The 26,562-nt window shown below is 39.2% G+C and overlaps 1 protein-coding gene across 15 annotated transcripts in view; it reads left to right on the top strand.

Moving 5' to 3' along the window:
• The window catches only part of MICAL3 (microtubule associated monooxygenase, calponin and LIM domain containing 3), an 809,998-nt gene that overhangs the window by 665,597 nt on the left and 117,839 nt on the right, over positions 1-26,562 (top strand). For all 15 annotated transcript variants that reach the window (XM_053718886.1, XM_053718885.1, XM_053718900.1 and 12 more), the window contains 2 exons: positions 12,384-12,491; positions 13,590-13,683. In XM_053718886.1, the coding sequence (XP_053574861.1) occupies positions 12,384-12,491; positions 13,590-13,683 (202 nt within the window). The remainder of the gene's footprint in view (positions 1-12,383; positions 12,492-13,589; positions 13,684-26,562) is intronic.

Genomic DNA, 26,562 nt, shown 5'->3' with positions numbered 1-26,562 from the left:
AAATATACTGACAAAATGTTTAGGTGTGTTTTCTTGCACTTTGATACATTAAATTCTTATGTATTTTCTGCACTTTTGCTGTTTTCCCTATCTGTTGGTAAAAAAAAAAAAAAAGAATAGGAATGTTTATAATAGTGATTTCTTTCCTAAGATATGGAGAGTCCACAACGTCATCAATTAATAGTGGGAATATCACTTCTGGATAGCAGGAGGAGGCAAAGAGCAGTACAGTAAAGCTAAGTGTCACTCCCCTACCTATAATCCCCAGTCATTCTCTTTGCCTTTGTCAGTGGAGGAGGTAAAGTTTTGGTATCTGAAGAAAATTGGATTTCTTTCGCTACAAGCGAGATTTTTTGGGTCTAGCCGTAATCCACGTTAATTTCTTCAGTAGGGTAGTGGTGGCTTTAAAGCAGTTAGTAACTTGTGAGGTGGGCCTTACTGCGTTTTCCTAACATTTTTGCTGCCCTGGCATAGAAAGCCAGAGTAGGTTTACTCTGTTCTTTCTTTTTTCCACAGGTCTCTGTAAGGAGTATGCTTCCTTTCATGCCTTGTGAGCTGTCTATCTGCCGGACAGCTGTAATTGCAGGTAAGTGCTGTTTGTCTTCTAGATGGGAGACTGGCACTGAAGAGGTTTAATAAAATAAGCCCTCTGCAGATTTTCTTGGGACATAATCCTTAGTTGAAGGATTGCTTTAGGCTGGATGCAGGCACTGTATGTATGTGTTTTCAGAGAGGGGTTAATCACTTTTATTGTTTGAAGGGGTTAACCATTGGCTCATGTATTCTTTAAGAACTGGCTGTGGCTCATGCGTTCTTTACTTTATATGCATGTTAGCTGATATGATGTGAATTAGATTGAGCTTGTGGATCAGTTCATTGCTAATTTACTGTGGGGCATGTTGCTTTTAGAGGTCATACTTTTTCTGATAGAGTACAGAGGAGTTTGGCGCCTTTACTCTGACGGTGTCAGTTTACTTTTGCAGTCGGCTTGAGCTCACGCATTATTAGTGGCGCAGTTTCGTTCAGCCGATCATGTGGTCGCCTCTTCCATCCTGTATAATTGGAGCGGTGTCTGCACGGAACGGATTGTGCTGTAAGACGGCTGTTTTTCTTGTGAATCTTCATTTGGGCTTACTGCTAATTTCCCCACCGGAGGGGCAAGTAGGCACCTCAGTTAAAGACTGAGGTGCAGAGGTGCTCCTACTTTTTGTTAAAGATCGTTTTTGTTAGAATAGCGTTCCTTCAGCAGATTTTTAAGTGACAGTAAGGTCATTTTTTTTCACTTTTCATTTTTACTCATATTGTTGGTAGAACTATTGTGGGTCATGGAACAGGAGGCTGTGCCTATGGACAATTGTCTGCTTTGTCTAGAGAACCAGATTGTGGTGCCTATGCAATTTTGTACTTCATTTCTAAATAAAACTTTGAAATGTAAAGACAACATTTTTATTTCTAATGAGCCTAATGTCTCTCAGATTGATGCTGTTCAGGCAATGCCACAGCTTTCTTCTCAAACGTCCCAAGCCACTATGGCGTCACATACAGTGCCCTGCAGTTCCTCTCAGCCTCCTGGAGGAGTTTATTTGCCTGCAGAATTTGCTTCTCAGGTATCTTTGTGGTATCTGCGGGATTATCTGCTTTCCCTATACTACAGGGAAAACGCAAAAGGAAGATTAGAGATTCAGATAGTAAGGTTTCTACTCCATCTTTTGCTACACAGGTTGCTCTCCCTCATAAGTCTGATGAGGAGGATACGTCGGTAGCATCTTAGGGGGAAATCTCAGATTCAGACAGTATAATTCCTTCATCTGATGCTTAAGTTGTAACCTTCAGATTTAAGCTTGAACACCTTTGTGTATTGTTAAAGGAGGTTTTGGCTACTTTGGACTACTCCAATTCTCTTGTGATTGTCAACCCTAAACAAATTGAGTAAACTTAATAAATACTACGATGTTTCTACCTCTGTGGAAGTGTTTCCTGTTCCAGACTGTGCAACAGAGATTATTGCACAGGAATGGGAGAAGCCAGGTATAACTTTTTCCCCGTCTCCTGTCTTTTAAAAAGATGTTTCCTGATGCTGACTCCATTAGGGACTTTTGGTGCACGGTGCCTAAAGTAGAAGAGGCTTTTCTACTCTGGCTAAGAGAACTACTATTCCTATTGAGGATAGTTGCTTCTTTAAGGATTCAATGGACAAAAAGCTGGATGCTTATTTGAAGAAGATGTTTGTTCATCAAGGTCTTCAATGGCGACTTGCAGTTTGTATTGCCACTGTGTCAAGTGCGGCATCTTATTTGTTCGACGCCTTGTCTGATTCACTTCAGTTAAAGACTCCTTTGGAAGAGATCCAAGACAGAATTAAGGCTCTTAGGCTAGCCAATTCCTTCATTTTGTTTGGACCGGGTCTAGCAGAAATAATTTCTGATATTACTAGTGGGAAAGGGTCTTTTCTACCACAAGATAAGAAGAACAGAACTAAAGGACATCAAAGTAATTTTCGTTCCTTTCGTAACTTCAAAGAAAAGTCTTCCTCTTCCAAACAGGAACAGTCCAAGTCTTCTTGGAAGCCTTCTCAGTCTTGGAACAAGGGGGAGCAATCAAAGAAACCCCCTGCTGAGACTAAGTCAGCATGAAGGGGTTGCCCCCAGTCCGGGCTCGGATCATGTGGGGGGCAGACTTTCTCGATTTTGTCAAGAATGGATACAAGATGTCCCAGATCCCTGGGCTGTGGACATAGTATCTCAGGGTTACAAAATAGAATTCAAGACTTTTCCTCCCAAGGGCAGGTTCTTTCTCTCAAAATTATCTGCAGACCAGATAAAAAAAGAGGTGTTCTTGAGCTGCGTTCAGGACCTTTTCTCCATGGAAGTGATCGTTCCAGTACAGGAACAGGGCCTAGGATTTTATTCCAATCTGTTTGTGGTTCCCAAAAAGAGGGAATATTTCGTCCTATTTTAGACCTAAAGTGTCTCAGAGTATCGTCCTTCAAAATGGAAACCATTTGTTCCATTCTTCCTTTGGTCCAAGAATGTCAGTTCATGACGACCATAGACCTGAAGGGCGCGTATCTTTATGTTCCCATCTACAAGGATCATCACAAGTTCCTGAGATTTGCCTTTCTGGCAAACATTTTCCGTATATGGCTCTTCCTTTTGGCCTTGCCACAGCTCCCAGAATTTTCTCAAGCGTTCTGGGGGCTCTCTTGGCTGTGATCAGGACTCGGGTAATTGCAGTGGCGCTCTACCTGGACGACATATTGGTTCAGGCGCCATCTTTTCAACAAGCAAACACTCATATAGAGATCTTGTTGTCTTTTCTACGTTCCCACGGATGAAAAGTAAATTTGGGACAGAGTTTCCTTGTTCCAGCTACAAGGGAATAATAGATTCCCTATTGATGAAAATATTTCTGACAGAGGTCAGAAAATCAAAAATTCTTTCCTCTTCCTCTCTATACAGTCTACTGTTCGGCCATTAGTGGCTCAATGTATGGAGGTAATTAGTCTGATGGTCGCTTCCATGGACATCATTGCCTTTGCTCAATTCCATTTGAGAGCTCTGCAGTTATGCATGCTCAGACAATGGAACGGGGACCATTCAGATCTGTCTCAGAGGATAGATCTAGTTCAGTTGACAAGAGATTCTCTTCCGTGGTGGCTTTCTCAGGAGCATCTGTCTCGGGGCACCTGCTTACGTAGACCTCCCTGGGTGATTGTGACCACAGACACCAGCCTGCTGGGCTGGGGAGCAGTCTGGGACTCATGAAAGGCCAAGGACTATGGACTCGGGAGGAGTCTGCTCTCCCCATAAACATCTTGGAGTTGATAGCGATTTACAATGCTCTGATGGCTTGCACTCAGTTGTCCTTAGCCTGGTTTATCAGATTCCAGTCAGACAATATCACCTCAGTGGCTTACATCAACCACCAGGGAGGAACTCAGAGTTCCTTAGCCATGAAGGAAGTGCCTCGGATTGTTCAGTGGGCTGAAGCTCACAGTTGCTGTCTATGTGCCATCCACATTCCAGGTGTAGACAACTGGGAAGCAGACTTCCTGACTAGACAGACTTTTCATCCCGGGGATTGGGCTCTCCATCCGGAGGTGTTCTCCAGGTTAACCCTCAAATGTTGGGTACCAGAGTTGGATCTTATAGCGTCTGGGCAGAACGCCAAGCTTCCAAGGTATGGTTCAAGGTCAAGAGATCTGCAGGCCGCCCTGATAGACGCTCTGGCGGTTCCTTGGGATTTCAGTCTATCATACCTGTTTCTTCCGTTTGCTCTTCTTCCACGTGTCATTGCTCATATCAAACAGGAGAGAGCATATGTAATTCTAATAGCTCCTGCATGGCCTTGCAGGATCTGGTATGCAGACCTAGCGAAGATGTCATCTTTTCCACCTTGGAGGATTCCTCTGAGGAAGGACCTTCTAACTCAGGGTCCATTCCTTCATCCAAATCTAGTTTCTCTGAAGCTGACTGCTTGGAGATTGACCACTTAGTTCTGTCTTAGCGTGGATTTTCTGAAGCGGTCATTGAGACCATGATCCAGGCTCGCAAGCCTGTTAGTCGAAAAATATACCATAAGGTTTGGCGTAAATACCTTTATTGGTATTAATCCAAGGGCTACTCTTGGAGTAGAATCAGGATTTCTAGGATTTTGTCTTTTCTCTAGGAAGGTCTGGAGAAGGGTTTGTCAGTCAGTACTCTGAAGGTTCAGATTTCTGCATTATCTATTTTGTTACACAAGTGTCTGGTGTATGTGCCAGATGTGCAATTTTTTTGTCAGGCCCTGGTCAGAATCAGGCCTGTGTTTAAGTCTGTTGCTCCTCCTTGGAGCCTAACCTTGTTCTTAAGTTTGAGCCATTGCATTCCATAGATATTAAGTTGTTATCGTGGAAGGTTTTGATTCTTGTCGCTATCTCTCGGCTTTACAGTATGATTTGCCTTATCTTATCGTTCATGCTGATAAGGCGGTTCTTAGTACTAAGATGGGTTTCCTTCCAAAAGGGGTTTCAGATAAAAATATTAATCAGGAAATGGTTGTTCCTTCTCTATGTCCTAATCCTCCTCCTAATAAGAAACGTTTGTTGCACAATTTGGATGTTGTGTGTGCTTTAAAATTCTACCTACAGGCGACGAAGGATTTTCGCCAGTCCTTTGCCCTGTTTGTTTCTCTGGAAAGCGTAAAGGTTAGAAAGCTACTGCTACTTCTCTTTCTCTCTGGTTGAGTCTCTTTCTCTCTGGTTGAGAAGTATTATTTGTTTTGCTTATGAGACTGCTGGTCAGCAGCCTCCTGAGAGAGTTATGGCTCATTCCATGAGGGCTGTCTCCTCTTCTTAGGCTTTCAAAAATGCAGCTTTTGTGGAACAGATTTGCAAGGCTGCAACTTGGTCCTCTCTGCATACTTTTTCCAAATTTGATACTTTTGCCTCGGTTGAGGCTTCTTTTGGGAGAAAGATTCTTCAAGCGGTGGTGCCTTCTGTTTAGGACTGCCAGACTTGTAATTCCTCCCTAGTCATCTGTGTCCTCTAGCTTGGGTATTGGTTCCCACTAGTAATTGATGACGTAGTAGACTCTCCATATCTTAGAAAAGAAAACAAAATTTATGCTTACCTGATAAATTTATTTATTTTCGGATATGGAGTTTCCACGACCCCACCCTTTTATTTAAGTTATTTTTTACTAAACCTCCGGCACCTCTACACCTTTGTGGTGTTCCTTTTTTTCCATTTTCCCTTCTATCGAATGACTGGGGATTATGGGTAGGGGAGTGACACTTAACAGCTTTGCTGTGGTGCTCTTTGCCTCCTCCTGTTGGCCAAGAGTGATATTCCTACTAGTAATTGATAATGTCGTGTACTCTCCATATCTGGAAAGATACATTTATCAGGTAAGCATAAAATTTGTTTTTGTTGGACAAAATTAAGAAAACGTGAAAGTGCTTCACAGTACTAACCACTTGACTTCTAAAGTAACGTTCTTTCCAAAACTTTGTCTCAGATTCAGTTGGCAGAGAAGTAAAAAATGGTGCTTTACTGATTCACCTTCATCTACTCTAGCATACCCTATCCTGTTTGTGTTGTGTCACGTCACTTTCTTAGCTCTTGAGGCTAGCAATTTGTACGTATAAATTTCTTTCTTTTTCTGGTGTTCGTCTCCAAAAAGGTTTGTGTAGTTAATTTATTTCTAGCAAGATTGCATTTATTTTACATGTTTATATGCTATCCTTATGTTTCTTATATATTCACATTATTCACACTTGCTCAAAAACTCACCTGCATGGAGAGAAATCTCACAAAACCTTTGTTTTTTAGCATTATATTATAATGTTAGTGTCTCTTGTTCACATCCTCCCAAGCTAAAATCGTGCCCTTCTTAAAATTGTTTGATTGACCTCTCAGTACTGACGAACAAGAGTTCTTAGATAATCTCACCAGAGCGGAGAGCTTTAAATAATCAGGCCCTACAATCCTGATGATCTAAACCTCTCCACTCTGGCGAGATGATCAAATTCATCTTGTCAGTACTGCAAGGTCTCTCAAAGACTTTTGTCCTATGTTTTTCTCCTTAAATGGAAAGAGTCCACAGCTGCATTCATTACTTTTGGGAAATAAGAACCTGACCACCAGGAGGAGGCAAAGACACCCAAGCCAAAGGATTAAATACTCCTCCTACTCCCCTCATCCCCCAGTCATTCTTTGCCTTTCGTCCCAGAAGGTTGGCAGAGAAGTGTCAGAATTTTTAATTTTTGTTTTTTGTCTTTTATGGAGGCTAGTACTCTTCAGCATGGGACAGGAGTTTTAAGTAGTCCTGTCAGTCTCTCAGTGAGGGCTTGGAGATGCAGGGAGAGTCTTTCTGCGAAACCATCCCAACTCATGTTAACAGCTCCTCAAGCAATCAGCGTTGTCGAACTTCGCTCCGCTGCCTGCTTTCTTCTCTCAAGTCCATGGCGGAGGCAATGCTACTATCCGTCACACTTGTTCCTGTTCCACGGCATAGATTCCAGTAAGATTGTTTCATTTTACTTTATTCATCAATGTACTGTAATGTGAATGTTTTCCCGAGAGGCTACCACCTTGCGGGTCTAACTAATGTCATAAGGGTCTCAGTGAGTCTCTTTTAGTATCTTGGAATCAAGGGTTAATATCTCCTGAGGGGTTTATTGAACAGTGGGGTTTATAATCATGTTTGTTATATGATTCAACCTACTTATGTGTGATGTTTATGGGTTCGTGGTTTGGAACATTGAGGCCTTTGGAAGCGACGCAGCCTTTTGGTTGGGCGCGCTTTTGTGGACTGTACAGTTCACCTTGTTTCGGGCGTGGTTACGTTAAGTTTTCCATTTCCGCATTCCCGACCATGTGGTGAAGGAAATATTCTAGTCTGCAGGGGTCTGGTCATACTAGGTGGTGAGTGCCCCAGCCATTGTGGGTGTCAGGTGCCGTTTTTGTTTTACTACTTTAGTCCATATTTATATATCCTCTATCAGTTATGGAGGATTCTGATGCTGAGACTGTGCTAATTTCTGATTCAGTTACGGAGGATTCTGATACTGAGACTATTTTGATTTCAGATTCTGTGTCCGGTGACGAATCCGGACTGGCCTCGTTGACACGTCAACCAGTTTTTTTTTTTTTTTTCATATGCCATTTTAGAACGCCTTGTTCCTCGGGCTCAGGGAATCAAGGGACAGCTGAGCCATCCACCTCTGGGGGTCCTGTCCTCCGAGAGGCGAGTTCCCTACCAATTCATACTTCTACACATGCGGGTAACCCATTTTCTGATTCCTCCATGCAGGGTGGCGTGTTCCCCCCGGAGGTTGCAGCACGTTTTCGCTTCCACATAATGTTGGCGATTGTTCGTCTGCAGAGTCCAGACGTTTATTTGAGAATGTTCTTGTGCCCTATTGTCCCGGGCCTTCCGTCTTGGGGAGGGCCTCTACAGTTCCCCGCGGGTGTAACTGTCCCTGAGTGTTGTGCCTTTCGTTACAGGATGGCGCGCCTTCGCCTATTGCTCAGACATGTTTTTCAGTTATTAAATGACCCTATCGTTACCAGATACTGGGATTTTCAGTTTGCTAATTCGAATGGTGCACCTCATTAGACATGTGGGGATGAAGTAATCTCCTTATTGTCATTTGATTGAGATCTTTCCCAGTTTTTTTAAAGATAGGGCTCTGTTTGGCTGGTTCTGCGGACAGGCCTGTGTTTTTTTTTTTGGCCTTAACCTCCGGGATGCCTTATATTTTATTTATATCCGATAGGATGTCTTATTTGTTTTTTTTTTTCCTTCGGGAACCTTCTGGGATCAATACTCTGTTCTTCTTCTGAAGTGTTTTGGACACGTTAGTCCTATGTTATAATGTCTGTTTTTTCTCCCCTATAAGGGAGAATTTTGCAGCTTGCCGGTTAGGACCCTAAGTGGAGGCTGGTCCTGTTGGGTTCGTTCGGTCTTGTGGCTGTTCAGACACGTGGCGCTGTTCTGCTCAGCTGGTACAGTAGATGCGCCGAGTGCTCAGGTTATCATTGGTTTTCATGTTCAACTAAGCACTCGAGAGGACCCGTGGGTCCGTAGGGCGGGTGGGATTCTTTCAGTCCTTATAGCCTTCAGTCATAGATGACCGGGTCAGGGGAGTTTTTTCCGCTGCGTCACTCTATCTGACATCTGATATCTTCAGATACATAGTGTTTCCTCCCCCATGCGGTGGAGGGTTGGAGGGCTTAGTGCCCCATTGCTGCAGGTTGAGCGGTTTGGCCTTCGTTTTTAGGGATCTGGATTGCCCTTGTGGGCCTGATCCAACAGCTTGTATTAGTTTAGGCTTTCTAGCCTGCGGAGTGTTTTCAGTTTGAAACCAGTGCAGCTCTTGGCACCTTGCAGGGGTGCGCATACTCTATTTATAGTGTATCTAGACACAGCTTTGACTCTTGACGTGTACTGTCTGAGTGATGAGACCTTTGGGTCTGCTTCCATTGTCCCAGGGTGAGTTGGATTTCCTTTTAGGGATCTGTATTCCGGGTGATGGTTGATCCCTGTGGGGACTTTGTTTAGCTTGGGGTTTCCCGAAGCTGGGAAGGCTTAGCGCCTGTCTCTTTCCTGTGTCCTCTGCTGGTGTGGAGGTGATGAGGAGACTAGCCCTGCTAGAAGGGTTTTTTGACCTCGAGGTATCCCTTATGTTGTAATGAGGCCTTGAGAAGTCTCTTCATAGGACTTCTAGCTTTGCTCCTTGGAGCGTTAAACTTCGCTAGGGGTGGTTCCTTCCTTTCGTCGTGGCTTTCGAATTCTTTTCCCTATCCAGATTCTCTGGATATGCATTCATATCCCTGGTGTCTGGCTTTTTGGCCAGGTGGGGTATTTAGTTCTAGGTTAAGGTTGCCTGAACTATTAGGTGTCCGGACCTGTTTTTCTACCTGAGACTTACGATTGCTATGGCTTTGCTTGGCCTTTTTTCTGACGCAGTCTTGGGTTGTTTTGGAGTCTTGGATCTCAGGGCTGGTCGTGGGAACTTCGGCTATGTCCTTGCTCCATCTTTCTGACCTGGTCATGATGACCAGGTTTTCAGAGTATTTATTATTCTTTGCAACAGAGCAGCCCAGGTGCTCTAGGGTTAGCTTTGTGACTTGCGCCTCAAGGATTGTTGGTTCATACCCAGCTGGATGTCCATTTCTGGTGCACCTTACGATTGCATTCCCTTGGTCAGCTTGCCAGTGTAACCCGTGGATTCCTTACTCTGCAGGCGAATGGGTTGGCTGTGTCTCTGCTTGGCGAGCCACTTGTAGGGGGGTTCTTTTCTAGGACATTCGTCTTTGGGATTTATCTTCCCATTAGCCGGTGGCTTTGGGCCTTGAGGACAGTTGTTGCCTTTCTGGCCTCATCCCTTTTCTTTAGGGGATATTCTCCTCCCTATGGAGATGGAGTCCTTTATTGGGGATTCTCCTGGTTGGGAGGCGGAAAGGGGGTATGGGTTCCCCCTGGGGTCTTGCTGGCTCCAAGTCAGACTTATGGGGCCTTTTTTTGTTAGATCCTTAGGTCTATGGTCCTGTCGTCTGTTTCGGAGTCGGGTTGTATCTGTACTCCGTGGTGATGGCTGTGCTATCCTTACGCTCGTTCCTGTACCAGTTTCGGGATTCTTCTGTTCCCCGGTTAGGGATCCCTGAGGCTGGGTTGGTACAGCTGAGTGGGGGTCTGCAGGTCAGGATAGCCGTTAGCTCAGTCTGCTAGGATATGGATTTCCTTTTCAACTTGCTCCTTTGCTTTTTAGGAGGAAGCTTCCTCTTCCTTCGGGCTCTGAAGGTATACTCTCCTCCTTGGGGGGCCTCGATTGAGGTTTTGTGTCCCCTTTTTTAGTGACCTGTGTGTGGGTCTGGCGGCTTAGGTTGCGTTGCCTGGAGCGTGCCCTCTGTATGAGGGCTGCTTTTGCAGTTTGCTTTCTGCTTGACTGCTTCTTCCTCCTCGCAAGTACCCTTTGTGTCATCCTGTTATGGACTCTGGGTTCTTCAATTTGGGGTTTCCGACTGAGTCTCTTCACATTTTTTTGTGGTTGAATACTTTGGTATTCTCTGTTCCGATGCTTGGAGGACTTTGCCTTTTTTGGTTGCATTCAGCACTTGCAGGATGTTGGAGAGAAGTCTTTTCTGTCTCTGTGCCCGGGTTTATCCCGGGTTTTGCTGGTTTAGGTGTGGCCTTCTTTCCAGTTTGGGCCCCTTTGGGTCTTTGTGAGTTGGGCTCACTATTGGAGGTGTTCTTTTTTGGAGGGGACCTTTTGGTTTCCTCGGTTCTCCTTGCCTTGTCCCCTTGGGGGTTTTGGCTAATGTTCCCTTAATTAGTAGGGGGTGACTTGGTTGGGGACCGTCTGTTGGGCGACGGTGTCTCCTGGAGGACTGTTAGCACAGTCAAGTCCGTTTTGCGGTCTCTAGTTTGGCTTCTGGAATAGCTGTGAGTGTCCTTGGGGCTTTTCCTTTCAAAATGTTCTTGGCTTTGGATGAAGCAGGGTTTTTTATTGGGTAAAGGTTCAGGCCTGGTGCCCTCAGTATGGGCCGCCTATTGTACCCTCTTGTCTTGGCATTCAGTGTCCTCTATAGCTTGGGTATTCCCAAAAGTAATGAATGCAGCTGTGGACTCTTTCCATTTAAGAAAAAAAACATAAATTATGCTTACCTGATAATTCTCTTTTCTTCTGATGGAAAGAGTCCACAGCTCCCCACCCGTAACTTATGTGGGGCGTCCTTTTATTCTTCTGGCACCTTTCACCCTGATATTTCTTCTACTGTTCCTTGTTCCTCGGCAGAATGACTGGGGGATGAGGGGAGTGGGAGGAGTATCTAAGCCTTTGGCTGGGGTGTCTTTGCCTCCTCCTGGTGGCCAGGTTCTTATTTCCCAAAAGTAATGAATGCAGCTGTGGACTCTTTCCATCAGAAGAAAAGAAAATTATCAGGTAAGCATAATATGTTTTCTCTATGTGGAGTTCTGGATATGAAGGAGAGACGCCTACATTGCAAATTTATGCTCAAAAATAACCCCAAAAGAATTGGCGAGATTCTTCTCCATGCCGGCAAGTTTTTGATCATCAGGCCCTTAGATTGAAAATGTCTGCACATGGTATATCTTTATACAGGAATAAAGGTGGTCAATTTATAATAGTTTTTGTGGAAGTCACTATGGCTTTTCTGTAGACATGTATGATATATCTGGTGTTTGCTGTGGTGGTATCACCCGCGTAAAGAATTCCACTCAGGCAGAAATACATTTACTTGATGGAAACAGACAAGTAATTCAACATTTTTGAAACAATAAATTGCATAAACCTACACATAAATATGAAGATTGTAATGAAACAGCTTAAGTTTAAATAGTATCTACATTTTTGTCCCATTTAATTCTAATAGGTTTTTATTTATTAATGCTGAAGCAATAAAATTATTTTTACTTCTTTTATGTATATTAACAGTTTTATATGTCATGTTTGGAACTAGTTTCTTATAACATAAATAGTAGTTTGAAAGTATTCTCTAGAACAGTGTTTCCCAACCGCGATCCTCAAGTACCCCCAACAGTCCTGATTGGTTATTGATCAGCTGATTACTTCACCTGTGCACTGGTTCAGCTATAATGAAAACCAGGCCTGTTGGGGGTACTTGATAACCATGGTTGGAAACACTGCTCTAGAAGACAGTTAAACTGATCCACAATACATTGTGCTGTTACAAAAGCCTTAGAAATAAGATGTAATTTGAAATCTTGACCTTCTAGAGAAGAAACACAGTAGAATTATGAAAATGTCTAACTTTTAAGGGGTTGCTAAAATCTTCTTTAAAGGTGTGTAGTAGTTGGTGCTTGTAGGTGGACTTGCTTGAGTAGAAGATATGATCTGACAGTTCTGGCTCTCTACAGAAAAACTACACTGATGAGGAGCTGAATGCAAAGCTGACGCGGCGTGTGCAGAAGGCTGCTAGGAGGCAGGCCAAGCAGGAGGAGCTAAAGAGGTTGCACAAAGCGCAGGTAGGTTGGCTAAGGATTCACGCATTTAAAGCAATGTAATGAGCACAGAGACCTTATTTTTGAGACCATCTAAAAAAGAAGTTTCCAGTTATTAAATATACTTTTGTCTAGTTATTAATTGAAGTATATACTTTGGTAGGCTCAGGGGCTTCTTGAGAACTGCATGGTTGTTGTTGTGTTTGCATTAATGTCCCTTTAATGATTGATGTTGATAGTAAAGGCTTCACAAAAACTATTAGACTTTAACACTTTCGCTGCTAAGGCTTTTTTGCATCCCGGTGCTGAGCCAATTTTGTGCTTTTTTGCTACCTACATTTAAATGGATACTAAACCAAAAAAAAATATATATATATTTAATGGTTCAGAAAGAGCAGCAGTTTTAACCAACTTTTTAATTTACTCCTATTATGAATTTTTCTTCGTTCCTTTTGCTATCTTTATTTAAAAAGCAGGAATGTAAAGCTTAGGAGCCGGCCCATTTTAGGTTCCCTGGATAGTGCTTGCTTTATTGGTGGCTACATTTAATGCAACCCAGGTTCTGAACCAAAAATGGGCCAGCTCCTAAGCTTTTATATTCCTGTTTTTAAAATAAAGATAGCAAGAGAAAAAAGAAAAAATCATCATAGGAGTAAATTAGAAAATTGCATTCTCTATCTGAACCATGAAAGACAACATTTGGGTTTAGTGTCCCTTTAAACCCTATTGTAAATCAATATCAGTGAATGACCCACACAAATTATTTATTGTTTATTTCAGCAGGCCCAGCAGATTCACAATAAACCATTATTACATTTATAATTCATGGCATATGAGATAGCTGCGGCAAAAACTGAAAAAAAAAGTGTTTTATGTTCTAAAATGCAAATGCATATTTTTATTTAATACAACCACATTATTATTTTTTTTATCTGAATCATAAGTTTATTTTTGACTCCCACGTCCCTTTAAACACTCAGCTGCTTTTAACTGCACTAGTGTAATATATGTATGTGCTGCTAGTGTCATGAAGGTACTCTGCAAACAACCTGTGTCTACCAATAGTAAACGTTTGTGTGCTTTTGACAGAGGTACAGCTTTGTTTGTTTGGATATATTGCAGATTATTCAGCGTCAGCTGGAGCAGGTTGAGGAGAAACAGCGGCAACTTGAAGAAAGAGGAGTGGCCGTGGAGAAAGCACTTCGAGGAGAAGCAGGTACCTCACTAATTCAGTTAAAAAGTGTATGTGTAGCGTTTAACCCATTCGCTGTTGAATTGTCATGCAGCAGTTTGGGTGACTTAAGTTAATGAGCTTGATAAAATGTGACCTCAAAGCAAACAAACTTTGCTGTGTTTTAAGGTAAAAGCAGTCGGCCACTTTGCGCCAATTAATTTCTCCTTTCATCCATCATGGTAGTTTAAAAGGTCCCCCCACCCCTGATTAAAGCAATTTCACGGACCGGTATGGTAGGAAAGAATTCTGCAAGGACCAGAAATTGTAAAGCAGTACAAAAAAAAAAATTCTCATTTTCCTACCTTTTGTTTTTATTATTATTTAGGGAAAACAATCCTGTTGTGTTTAAAATTCAAGTGTGCAAAGTTTGCATTTTGAATTGTAGAAGGTTGAGATTACAATTTGAAATAGCTTAGGTAGAGGCATAGTAGTCCCTTTTACTTAAAGGGACACTTTACTTTAAAATGTGTTTCTCCTTAATGTGTTCCAAATGACTTATTATACTTACTGCAGAATATTAAATGTATGAGAAATTGTTCATTTGTGATTGTTTTTGTATTATTATAGCTGTTTTTGCTCATTAAAATGATCACACCAATAAAAATGGTCTGAGACTGCAAGTAAAAATAATTATGGCTTAACACAACCATCTTATTACGCCTATTTACACTGGGATATTTATCAGTCATATTGTCTTCTGTTTGCATAACTTTTATAGAGAATACGTTTTTATTCATATTTTCAGTGTAGGTGGTGGTGTGTATAGACAAAAACTGCTATTCCAAAAAAATAAAGTTAAAGGATCCATTTGCAAACAATTAAATAAACTCCAGCAGAAAAAAAAACACATTAAAGGGGAGACAATTGTACTGTATAATGTCCCTTTAAGAGAGTTGCTTTAGTTGCAGCATCTTTGTCATTTAAGGAAGAAAACAAACAGGATTGATTTTTTTACATAAACAACAATAGCAAGATAAGGGTGAAATGTTTAACCTTGCTATTGTTTTGTTTTTGTTTTGATTGATTAATGTCCCTTATAGCTGAATAAATATAACAACTATTTAGAAATTGTAATGCCCTAAAGCTCTTTAAATCTTCTGGGGTAGAAAAAACAGTAAATAAATAAATAGTTATTACTATGATGTACTTATTTAAATGGATAGAAAGGTCAAACATTACATTTGTATTGGTGCATTTCAATTTAAATTATAAGCATTTTTGCAATATACTTCCATTAGCAAAAAATGCTTCTAGTAAATTATTACTGTTTTCCTGCAGCATATGTACATATCCTGTGACGGCCACGTGCACTAGTATTCAAACACCAACCTCAGCGAGTCAGCAGTGGATTGTATGACACAAATGACATCTTCAGAAGCAATACACACCACTGCCACTCTCTTAGGTGTAGTGTCTGAATACTGGTGCACAGGTCCTCACAGCATATGTGAATATGCTACAGAATAACATTTTTGCTAATGGAAGAATATTAAAAAAATGCTTATTTCAAATTAAAATTCACCCACACACATTTCAATTTTGACCTTTCTATCCCTTTAAATAACTCATTAAATTGTCCTATACTGTCCATCTAACTTGATCAGTTAATAAATATGAGACTTTATTATACATAAGTAATTCACAGTTTTAAAATGAGCTGTTGAACTTCAATCGCCAGACTTCATCTTAAGACTGATCATGGTTTTCAATTAGGTGCGTCTCTGTATAATTCTATATATAAAAAATGTGTAAACCATCCCGATAAAACAAATACTGAAGCATTTCCTCTTCACTGGTAAAAGAATCCCATGTATGAGCTTCTTTTGATTATTTGGAGAATAGGGCATAAATAACCTTTTATATATATATATATATATATATATATATATATATATATATATATATATATATATATATATATATATATATATATATATATATATATATATTACTTTGCTAAATTATTGCAAAACTAAACAAAGCTGGTCTTTATTTTTTTTACAACGAATTCAAATTAAAAAAAAAAGGCTTCAATGACAAATCCATTACCAAAGCAGATTTTAGGTAAAGTTAGTCGTGCTGTTCCATGAGTCATTCTCTGCACTCTGTGGCTAACCTAAATTTCTCAGTGCAATATATACATGTGCCAGACTGGATGTGAATATAAATATGGTGTACCCCCCCCCCCCCCCAGCAGATTTCCTTTAGAAAAATTAAACCATTAATGTATTATTAAATACAAATTAAAATTACATTAAACAGCTCTTGTTTTGTATAAGAATTCTGGTTTGTTCAATGCCTTGAGAGACCAAAAAGCAAATTCTGTAATTTGCAAATGCAGCAAATCACAAAGCTTGTTTAAGCAATTTGCAGCAATGTGAAGGTCTAAGTATCGCTTTTTGGCCTCTCTAAGGAGCAAGGGACAAACCACAAATTTTACACCAAAGCAAGAGATGTTTATTATCCCAATAATGATTAAACAACATTGTAATAAACATTTATTATTTATTTAACTTGCTTTTGCTCTAAAATACCTCAGAACATTGTGCTTATCGCACACTTTCTAGAGAAGCTGAAGCTCAAAAACAGTAAACTGAAATGTGCTGCAACATACTGCAAATTTCTTGTCAACATACACAGTGATTGCTTAGACTAGAGCCAAAACTTATTTACAGCTAGCTAACCCAGATTGCAAAGTAACCCCAAATTCGTCATTTCCCGCTGAATTAAAGAAAAACATAATTTATGTAAGAACTTACCTGATAAATTCATTTCTTTCATATTAGCAAGAGTCCATGAGCTAGTGACGTATGGGATATACATTCCTACCAGGAGGGGCAAAGTTTCCCAAACCTCAAAATGCCTATAAATACACCCCTCACCACACCCACAAATCAGTTTAACGTATAGCCAAGAAGTGGGGTGATAAGAAAAAAGTGCGAAAGCATAAAAAATAAGGAATTGGAATAATTGTGCTTTATACAAAAAAAAATCATAACCACCACAAAAGGGTGGGCCTCATGGACTCTTGCTAATATGAAAGAAATGAATTTATCAGGTAAGTTCTTACATAAATTATGTTTTCTTTCATGTAATTAGCAAGAGTCCATGAGCTAGTGACGTATGGGATAATGAATACCCAAGATGTGGATCTTCCACGCAAGAGTCACTAGAGAGGGAGGGATAAAATAAAGACAGCCAATTCCGCTGAAAATAATCCACACCCAAAATAAAGTTTAAATCTTATAATGAAAAAAACTGAAATTATAAGCAGAAGAATCAAACTGAAACAGCTGCCTGAAGTATTTTTCTACCAAAAACTGCTTCAGAAGAAGAAAACACATCAAAATGGTAGAATTTAGTAAAAGTATGCAAAGAAGACCAAGTGGCTGCTTTGCAAATCTGATCAACTGAAGCTTCATTCCTATACGCCCAGGAAGTAGAAACTGACCTAGTAGAATGAGCTGTAATCCTTTGAGGCGGAGTTTTACCCGACTCGACATAGGCATGATGAAACAAAGATTTTAACCAAGATGCCAAAGAAAAGGCAGAAGCCTTCTGACCTTTCCTAGAACCGGAAAAGATAACAAATAGACTAGAAGTCTTTCGGAAATCCTTAGTAGCTTCAACATAATATTTCAAAGCTCTAACTACATCCAAAGAATGCAACGAGTTTTCCTTAGAATTCTTAGGATTAGGACACAATGAAGGAACCACAATTTCTCTACTAATGTTGTTAGAATTCACAACCTTAGGTAAAAATTTAAAAGAAGTTCGCAACACCGCCTTATCCTGATAAAAAATCAGAAAAGGAGACTCACAAGAAAGAACAGATAATTCAGAAACTCTTCTAGCAGAAGAGATGGCCAAAAAGAAACAAAACTTTCCAAGAAAGTAATTTAATGTCCAGCGAATGCATAGGTTCAAACGGAGGAGCTTGAAGAGCCCCCAGAACCAAATTTAAACTCCAAGGAGGAGAGATTGACTTAATAACAGGTTTTATATGAGCCAAAGCTTGTACAAAACAATGAATATCAGGAAGACTAGCAATCTTTCTGTGAAAAAGAACAGAAAGAGTAGAGATTTGTCCTTTCAAGGAACTTGCAGATAAACCTTATCCAAACCATCCTGAAGAAACTGTAAAATTCTAGGAATTCTAAAAGAATGCCAAGAAAAATGATGAGAAAAACACCAAGAAATGAAAATCTTCCAGACTCGATAATATATCTTCCTAGATACAGTTTTACGAGCCTGTAACATAGTATTAATCACAGAGTCAGAGAAACCTCTATGATTGAGAATCAAGCGTTCAATCTCCATACCTTCAAATTTAAGGATTTGAGAACCTGATGGAAAAAAGGACCTTGCGATAGAAGGTCTGGTCTTAACGGAAGAGTCCATGGTTGGCAAGTGGCCATCCGGACAAGATCCGCATACCAAAACCTGTGAGGCCATGCTGGAGCCACCAGCAGAATAAACGAACGTTCCTTTAGAATCTTGGAAAAAGAACTATAGACGGAAAGATATAAGCAGGATGATACTTCCAAGGAAGTGACAATGCATCCACTGCTTCCGCCTGAGGATCCCTGGATCTGGACAGATACCTGGGAAGCTTCTTGTTTAGATGAGAAGCCATCAGATCTATTTCTGGAAGTCCCCATATTTGAACAATCTGAAGAAATACATCTGGGTGAAGAAACCATTCGCCCGGATGTAGTGTTTGGCGACTGAGATAATCCGCTTCCCAATTGTCTTATACCTGGGATATGAACCGCAGAAATTAGACAGGAGCTGGATTCCGCCCATACAAGTATTCGAGAGACTTCTTTCATAGCCAGAGGACTGTGAGTTCCTCCTTGATGATTGACATATGCCACGGTTGTGACATCATCCGTCTAGAAACAAATGAACGACTCTCTCTTTAGAAGAGGCCACGACTGAAGAGCTCTGAAAATTGCACGGAGTTCCAAAAATGTTGATTGGTAATCTCACCTCCTGAGATTCCCAAACCCCTTGTGCTGTCAGAAACCCCCATACAGCTCCCCAACCTGTCAGATTTGCATCTGTTGAGATCACAGTCTAGGTTGGAGGAACAAAAAGAAGCCCCCTGAACTAAACGATGGTGATCTGTCCACCACGTCAGAGAGTGTCGAACAATCGGTTTTAAAGTTATTAATTTAGATATCTTTGTATAATCCCTGCACCACTGATTCAGCATACAGAGCTGAAGAGGTCGCATGTGAAAACGAGCAAAGGGAATCGCGTCCAATGCAGCAGTCATAAGACCTAGAATTTCCATGCATAAGGCTACCGAAGGGAATGATTGAGACTGAAGGTTTCGATAAGCTGAAACCAATTTCAGACGCCTCTTGTCCGTCAGAGACAGAATCAAGAACACTGAATCTATCAGGAAACCTAAAAAGGTTACCCTTGTCTGAGGAATCAAACGAACTTTTAGGTAAAGTGATCCTCCAACCATGTTCTTGAAGAAACAACACTTATAAAAGACTGAAAAGGTTCTTTCTAGAGAAAATGAGCAAAGGGAATTGAATCCAATGCTGTGGTCATAAGACCTAAAACTTCTATGCATATATAGCAACTGAAGGAAATAATAGAGACTAAAGGTACCGATAGACGGAACCCAATAACATTATCTGATAGAGACAAGGACAGAGACACAAACTATCTGGAAACCTAAAAAAGGTGACCCTTGTGTGAGGAATCAAGAGCTTTAGAAAAGAAGATCCTCTAACTATGTCCTGAAGAGTAAGTGAATCATATGAGATTCCGCATCCTCAGAAAATAATCTGAATGAAAACAGACAAATGAAAATATGCATTTATTGTATCTAATGAAAACAAATAATGCTATCAAAGACCATAAAAAGGCAAAATAGTTTGAATAAAACTCCAAAACCTGGTTCCTCCAAAGAAACTGGAAGAAATACCCCAGAAGATTCCAGGTCTGAGCAGCGCTTGAACCCCATGAGTGCCAAGCCATGTTTCAACAGTACCCAAAATATATGGGACAGAAACACAGTTAAAGAAAGTGTTAGCCTTGCTGGAATAAAATCAAAGAAATTTGGACAAAATAAATTTCAAAGAAGCCTTAACCTGCCCCTTACCAGCCAAGCTGGAATACGGCACGTACATCGCAAAATTAGGGAGCTGATTTCAAACTCCAATTATAGACATGTTACTTGGGAAAGAACTCGGGAATTTGTTCCTTAATAAGAACAACCGAACTAGTATAAGCTTAAAGTTTTAGTCTTAGAACTCAACCTTGAAGCCCAGAGTAACAGTTAAGAATTGAATCCAATTATAAAACAAATAATTGATTATCTTAGAACAAAGGAAATATGGATTTTTTTATTTTTTTTTTAAATCACAAAATTCTTCTAGCTAAAAAAGCTAAAGACATAGATTAACCCTCATTTGCGAAAATATTCAATAAAATGAAGACACAAATGAAATTATTAGCATGATAGTCCAGTTTAAAGGACCAGCCAATACAGAGGACTTGCATCAATAAATGCAAAACAACAAGACAAATGCAACAGCACCTAGTCTAGTAAATGTTGTCCCTTTAAAAATGCTAAAATAAATCATAATCTGATACTTGAGAAAATGAAGCAATTGCAAAATCCAAATAAATCACAGGACCAAGAAAAGTACCTGAAACTAAATAATTTTCCATAAATAAGATACAACTATCTAAAGGAAAATAAATACTATTTTGCTATAGAAACAATAGCATAATTAGTAGAATTAGAGATAGCCCCAATAAATTGGAGAACCCTCCAAATTGAGTTTAACTGCTGGCAAAGAATATAGTTTAAAACCTTTTTGAAGAAGGAATAAAAGAAAATTCTCAGCCTATTCCATTCCCTAGTATAGGGAATTGGAAAGAAAACCTCTAAAGAAATAATGTCAGCTAGTCTTAAAGAACTAGTTACCTTAATATCCAAAATAATCAACACCTTTTCAACAAAGAACAAATGTACTTTAATAATAAAATAATAAAAAAGTAGATTTGTTAGTGTCAATATCTGATGAAGAGAATTTCTGAAAAAAACATCATCAGAGAAGGATAAATCAGTATGTTGTTGGTCATTTGAAACTTCAATAAAAAAGAAGTGAAAAAGACCTAAAAATTTTATTAGAAGGCACGAATTCAGACAAAGCCTTTAACATAGAATCAGAAAAATATTTCTTATAAGTCTTCTAAATATTTCTTGTAAGAAAAGAAAATATATAAAGCATAAACACTAATGGATTCCGCATGTAAAAGTATAACATAATATCTTATTACAAACCATAGCTAAAGATAAACATTTATAACATTTAAAATAAATGAACTTAGCTTTGGTAGAACTGAAACTCAGTTAAGCGTTTTTCCAAAAGTGGCTTCTGTCCATTTGAGACATCTTGCAATATGTAATAGAAAAAACAACATATAAAGCAAAATTGATCAAATTCCTTAAATGACAGTTTCAGGAATGGGAAAAAAATGCCAATGAACAAGCTTCTAGCAACCAGAAGCAATAAATAATGAGACTTAAATATTGTGGAGACAACAATGACGCTCAAATTTTTTAGCGCCAAAAAAGCCGCCCACATTATTTGGCGTCAAAAGCATTGCGCCACATCCGGTAACGCCAACATTTTTTGGCGCAAAAACGTCAAAAAAATGACGCAACTTCCGGCGACACGTATGACGCCGGAAATGACAAGAAAATGTTTGCGCCAAGAAAGTCCGCGCCAAGAATGACGCAATAAAATGAAGCATTTTCAGCCCCCGTGAGCCTAACAGCCCACAGTAAAAAAGTCAAATTTTAAGGTAAGAAAAAATTGAATTATTCATATGCATTATCCCAAATATGAAACTGACTGTCTGAAAAATAAGGAAAGTTGAACATCCTGAGTCAAGGCAAATAAATGTTTGAATACATATATTTAGAACTTTATAAATAAAGTGCCCAACCATAGCTTAGAGTGTCACAGAAAATAAGACTTACTTACCCCAGGACACTCATCTACATGTTTGTAGAAAGCCAAACCAGTACTGAAACGAGAATCAGTAGAGGTAATGGTATATATAAGAGTATATCGTCGATCTGAAAAGGGAGATAAGAGATGAATCTCTACGACCGATAACAGAGAACCTATGAAATAGACCCCGTAGAAGGAGATCATTGAATTCAAATAGGCAATACTCTCTTCACATCCCTCTGACATTCACTGCACGCTGAGAGGAAAACCGGGCTCCAACCTGCTGCGGAGCGCATATCAGCGTAGAATCTAGCACAAACTTACTTCACCACCTCCACGGGAGGCAAAGTTTGTAAAACTGATTTGTGGGTGTGGTGAGGGGTGTATTTATAGGCATTTTGAGGTTTGGGAAACTTTGCCCCTCCTGGTAGGAATGTATATCCCATACATCACTAGCTCATGGACTCTTGCTAATTACATGAAAGAAAATGAAACTCAATTTTTTCATGATTCAGACAGACCCTTCAATTTTAAACATCTTTCCAATTTATTTCTATTGTCAAATTTGCTTCTATCCCATTGTATTCCTTGTTGAAAAGCATACGGTAGGCTCAGGGGCAGCAATGAACTACAAGGAACTAGCTGATTATTGGTGGCAGCACAGTTATGCCCCTTGTTATTGGTTCGCCTGTTGTGTTCAGCTAGCTCCCAGTAGTGCATTGCTGCTCCTTCCACTAAGGATACCAAGAAAATGATGCACGTTTAATAATAGAAGTACATTGGAAAGTTGTTTCTGAATCATGAAAGAAAGAAGCTGTTTCATGTCCTTATAAATTGTATTACAAAAAGCAAAGGTTTCAGTAATTAGTTGTAATTATGATTGACAGTAATGAAGTGAAAGAAGTATACCTCACATTCTACATGTAGCGCAGTGTAACGTTCAGGTTACTTCAGTGTGTTAACTTGCGGTACTGCACGTATCAATGCAAATAGATAAAAGCACAGAGTCACTTTATTACTGATGCCTGTACTAAACTAGTGCTTTTAGCTATTTATAGCTAGTATAATCACATATTACATAATATAGGTCCTGTGGGGTTTTTTCCCTTGCTCCTTTGTCTCTTGTACCATGTTTTTGTCTGTTAACAGTAAAAAGATAATTAACCTCCTATGTTGTTAACCTTTTCCTAACACTGATTTTTTTTTTCATTTTCTTAAAGGGGTATAAACCCCATTTTTTTCTTTCATGATTCAGTTCAAACATACAATTTGAAACAACTTTCCAATTAACTTCTATTATTAGATTTGCTTCATTCTTGTGGAATTCTTTGTTGAAGGTGCAGAAATGACCCAATGACAAGTGGAATACTGTATATGTGCAGCCACTATTCAGAATTTACATTCCAGTAGTGCATTGCTGTGCCTTATCCTACCTAGGTATGCTTTTCACCAAAGGATTACAAGAGAACAAAGCAACATTGTTTGAAATTGCATGCCCTGTCTGAGTCATGAAGGAAAAATGTGGGTTTTATGTCCTTAACTGTATTTAACTCTCTATAGTACTAAAAATATGTATTGTGTAATTTGTGTGATAGGCTAAATTACTATCTAACTTGCAGGAATAGACTATTTTTTTATTTATTTTTTCATTATAATGTTTAATGTGTGAGATAACACTACATGTTGTGATATCTGAACCATATTCTTGTGATATTGAATCAAACAATTGTTGTGTGTAACCTGTAAGTCTTGTGTCTTCTTGGAGAAGGTAGGAACTCTTAGAAGTCTAAACTCCTTAAACACTCACTTTCTCCTGATGTCCATAGTTCTGTTTTTAATAATCTGAGGTTAGATAGAGAATCAAAGTGACTGTTTATCTGGACTGTCTTCTTAGATGGTGGGAGCGTTTAAAGTGTTTGCTTTTCATCAACTTTACATGAGTCATCTACGGTTGAGCTTCTTGGTTCAATGAAACCTTTGTGTCAAAAAAACTGTCCCAAAAGATACGTCATCTGACTCATAGTATGAGTTTGTTCCTGGCTATTGCAAAGCAGATTAAGGAACTTTCTGCATCCTAGTTGGATCATGATCATCACAGATGTCCGTATGTTCACCTAGGTATTTGTTTTTTCAGAATCTTCTAAGAGTTATTTGAAGACAGTCTTGCCAGGAGTTATCTCTCCTGAAAACATTAAGCATATGCAGTTTATGAAAACTTGTCTCTGATCCTTGTTACCACCGCATCTTGTGTGTATTAAGTTTTACATGACATTTACTTTAAAAATAGTGGAGAGTGAAAAATAGTTGGGCTGCTTGGAGTAGTAACAGCCATTCACATCTTAGGTCTCCAGCAGATTTACTTAGTCACTGGATGATAGTTTCTTTACATGAGTGTTTTCTAAAAAAAAAGATTTCCTTAAATGCGGATTCCAGAAATGAAAAGATGTAACAGAGAATCAGACTAGCTAATGCCTTTCATCCAGTTATTCTGCTTTCTCAAGTAATTTAAAATATTAAACTCCAAAAGCAGAGAAAACACACTTAAACTCTAGCTTTCCCAAGATCATTGGGAACTAGTTCTTCTGAATGAAAAGGGCCGCTAGTAATTTCTTCAGTTCTCTTGTCTAATGATCAAAAAAAGTACAATAATCAATTGGTGAATAAATATGTGAAAATAAAAAGTGATAAACTAAATAATACACAAATATAAAAGTAACAATGCTATATAGGGTGTAAGGATATGGGTGATCTGTGGGAGTCCTCCTCAATTCCAGTGATTCAAGTGGTTTCTTGCCTCAAAAACAAAATAAGAAAAATAATAGCAGAGCTTTAAGTGGGAGAGATAACTTATCTTTTGGTAGGGTGGAGAGAAATCGCGTGCCACACCAGCTTCTGGTGTGGCACGCTATTTCTCTCCACCCTACCAAAGGATAAATTTTCTCTCCCACTTAAAGCTCTGCTACTGGTTTGATACCCGAGTGACTGTATACTTTGACGTATATATTTGTGGCTTTTAATGATTTTATGTATTTTAAATAAATAATCTTTTTACCTGAAGCAGCTGTTTGCGGTTGGTATATACTGGTTACCTGGCAGTATAAAACCGGGTGTGCGCCTGTACCTAGAGCCTGGTAGGCTCAGCAAAGTGTGAGTAACCCCTTGGTGGGACTACGAATGTGAAGATAATATTTCTTTTTCACCAAATTGTATTGCACTATATTTTTCTTATTTTGTTTTTGAGACAAGAAACCACTTCAATCACTGGAATTGAGGACTTCCACAGATCAGCCATATCCTTACACCCTATATAGCATTGTTACTTTTATATTTGTGTATTATTTAGTTTCTCTTGTCTAATGAGCCCGGGTTAGTTTTAACACCAAGACTTGTTGAACTTACGTTAGATTGGTTGAAGGGAAAAATCTTTGTTGGGTTTCTTTGATAGTTTACTAAATCATAAGGTGTTTACAAGATGGTTTTGACAAGGGATTATCCATTTGTTAGCTCATCATTTATTATCGTTCAGGTGTTTTGTGGAAGATTACTGTTTTCTCTTATGATCTGAATTTTATGGGCTCCTAAATAATGTTTTCCTGTTTACAGACATTTTAATCCTCCATAGTTTCTTGGGGTTTTTGCATCACCACATTTTAAAACAATTCATAAGCTGTCTTTAAAGTTGTTAAAAGAAATGTGCTGGTGACTTTATGGACAACTAGATGACTTTCAGAGTTCTATCCTGTGTTGCACCGTTTTTTTTAATAACAAAAAATGAAAACCATGGCACTGCAAGGTGTGCTGTGAAAATAAAATCCACAATTTTATTGAATCAAGTAAAAACCATCGAACAGCCGACTGGATAACATCTAGAGGTGAAAAAAGGCTGATGCGTTTTACTCCACCTAGTGGCGCTTAATCATAAAATGTTTGGACTGGTTTTTTGTTTGATTTTTGCTAAGAGATAACGGTTTTCACTACTACTCATTTGTTTCTTACAAAGCTGGTTAATTCAAGCATTGTGGTTTTGACATTGTATAAATCTTTAAGGTCAGTAGTGAATTTCAAATTCTGGGGACAATCCATTTCAAAATAGCCATTGTCTCATTATAAGATGGGTATTTTATTACTATGAAGATGTCTAAATCAGCCATTTGGTTTTGCACATATTCACTAAATATTACTACTTGAAAGTTTTAGCATACCCCTGATCAGAATTTGTTGTCAAGGTCTTGCAAAAACCACTACCACAAGCCGATTATCCCTCCTCTTTTACCTTCACATGAAGAGTCTCTGTGATTACATTATATCATATGAAGGTCCACTTTGTTTCCCATATTTGGGGGAAACCCTCTTCATTCTTATCAGAGCGGTCCTAGCTATGTTTTGCATGAGGTGATGAAAGGCCAACAGGGTGTAGAACTTGTCAAAGTCCCCTTTGTGGCATGTTATCACCATCTGTAGAATGAAAGCTGTAATAAAGATGATATTTAACCAATGACATTTTCTTCATTCCCCATTTATCTTCACAATGGAAGGAGTTTATGGGATATTTTCATATTGTTTTATGGCTTTTAAATATTGGACTACCACTGTCCATACTCTTCATAACAAGGAATGAGTATGCACACAAAGTAATAAAAGAAAAAGCAAATATAGCAAGGAAGTGGTATCTAAGCTATATAAATGTGGCTAATCGGTGCTCAGTAAAACTGCACATTTCTTTATAGCTGAACTGAAACTGGCAGAACTATGATTTGGGTAGGAGAAATTATGGCTCTAAAGACCTCAGGAAGCTTCTGCCAACTCCAGGAAGTCACCAAAATGATATACTCACTCTTTCTAATTACTAATATTAATCACTGTATAAACT

This window comes from Bombina bombina, chromosome 6 (genome assembly GCF_027579735.1).
Source record: "Bombina bombina isolate aBomBom1 chromosome 6, aBomBom1.pri, whole genome shotgun sequence".
NCBI classification, from domain to species: Eukaryota; Metazoa; Chordata; class Amphibia; order Anura; family Bombinatoridae; genus Bombina; species Bombina bombina.
The sequence above is the reverse complement of the archived record's forward strand: the minus strand, read 5'-3'. Positions and strand labels throughout refer to the sequence as shown.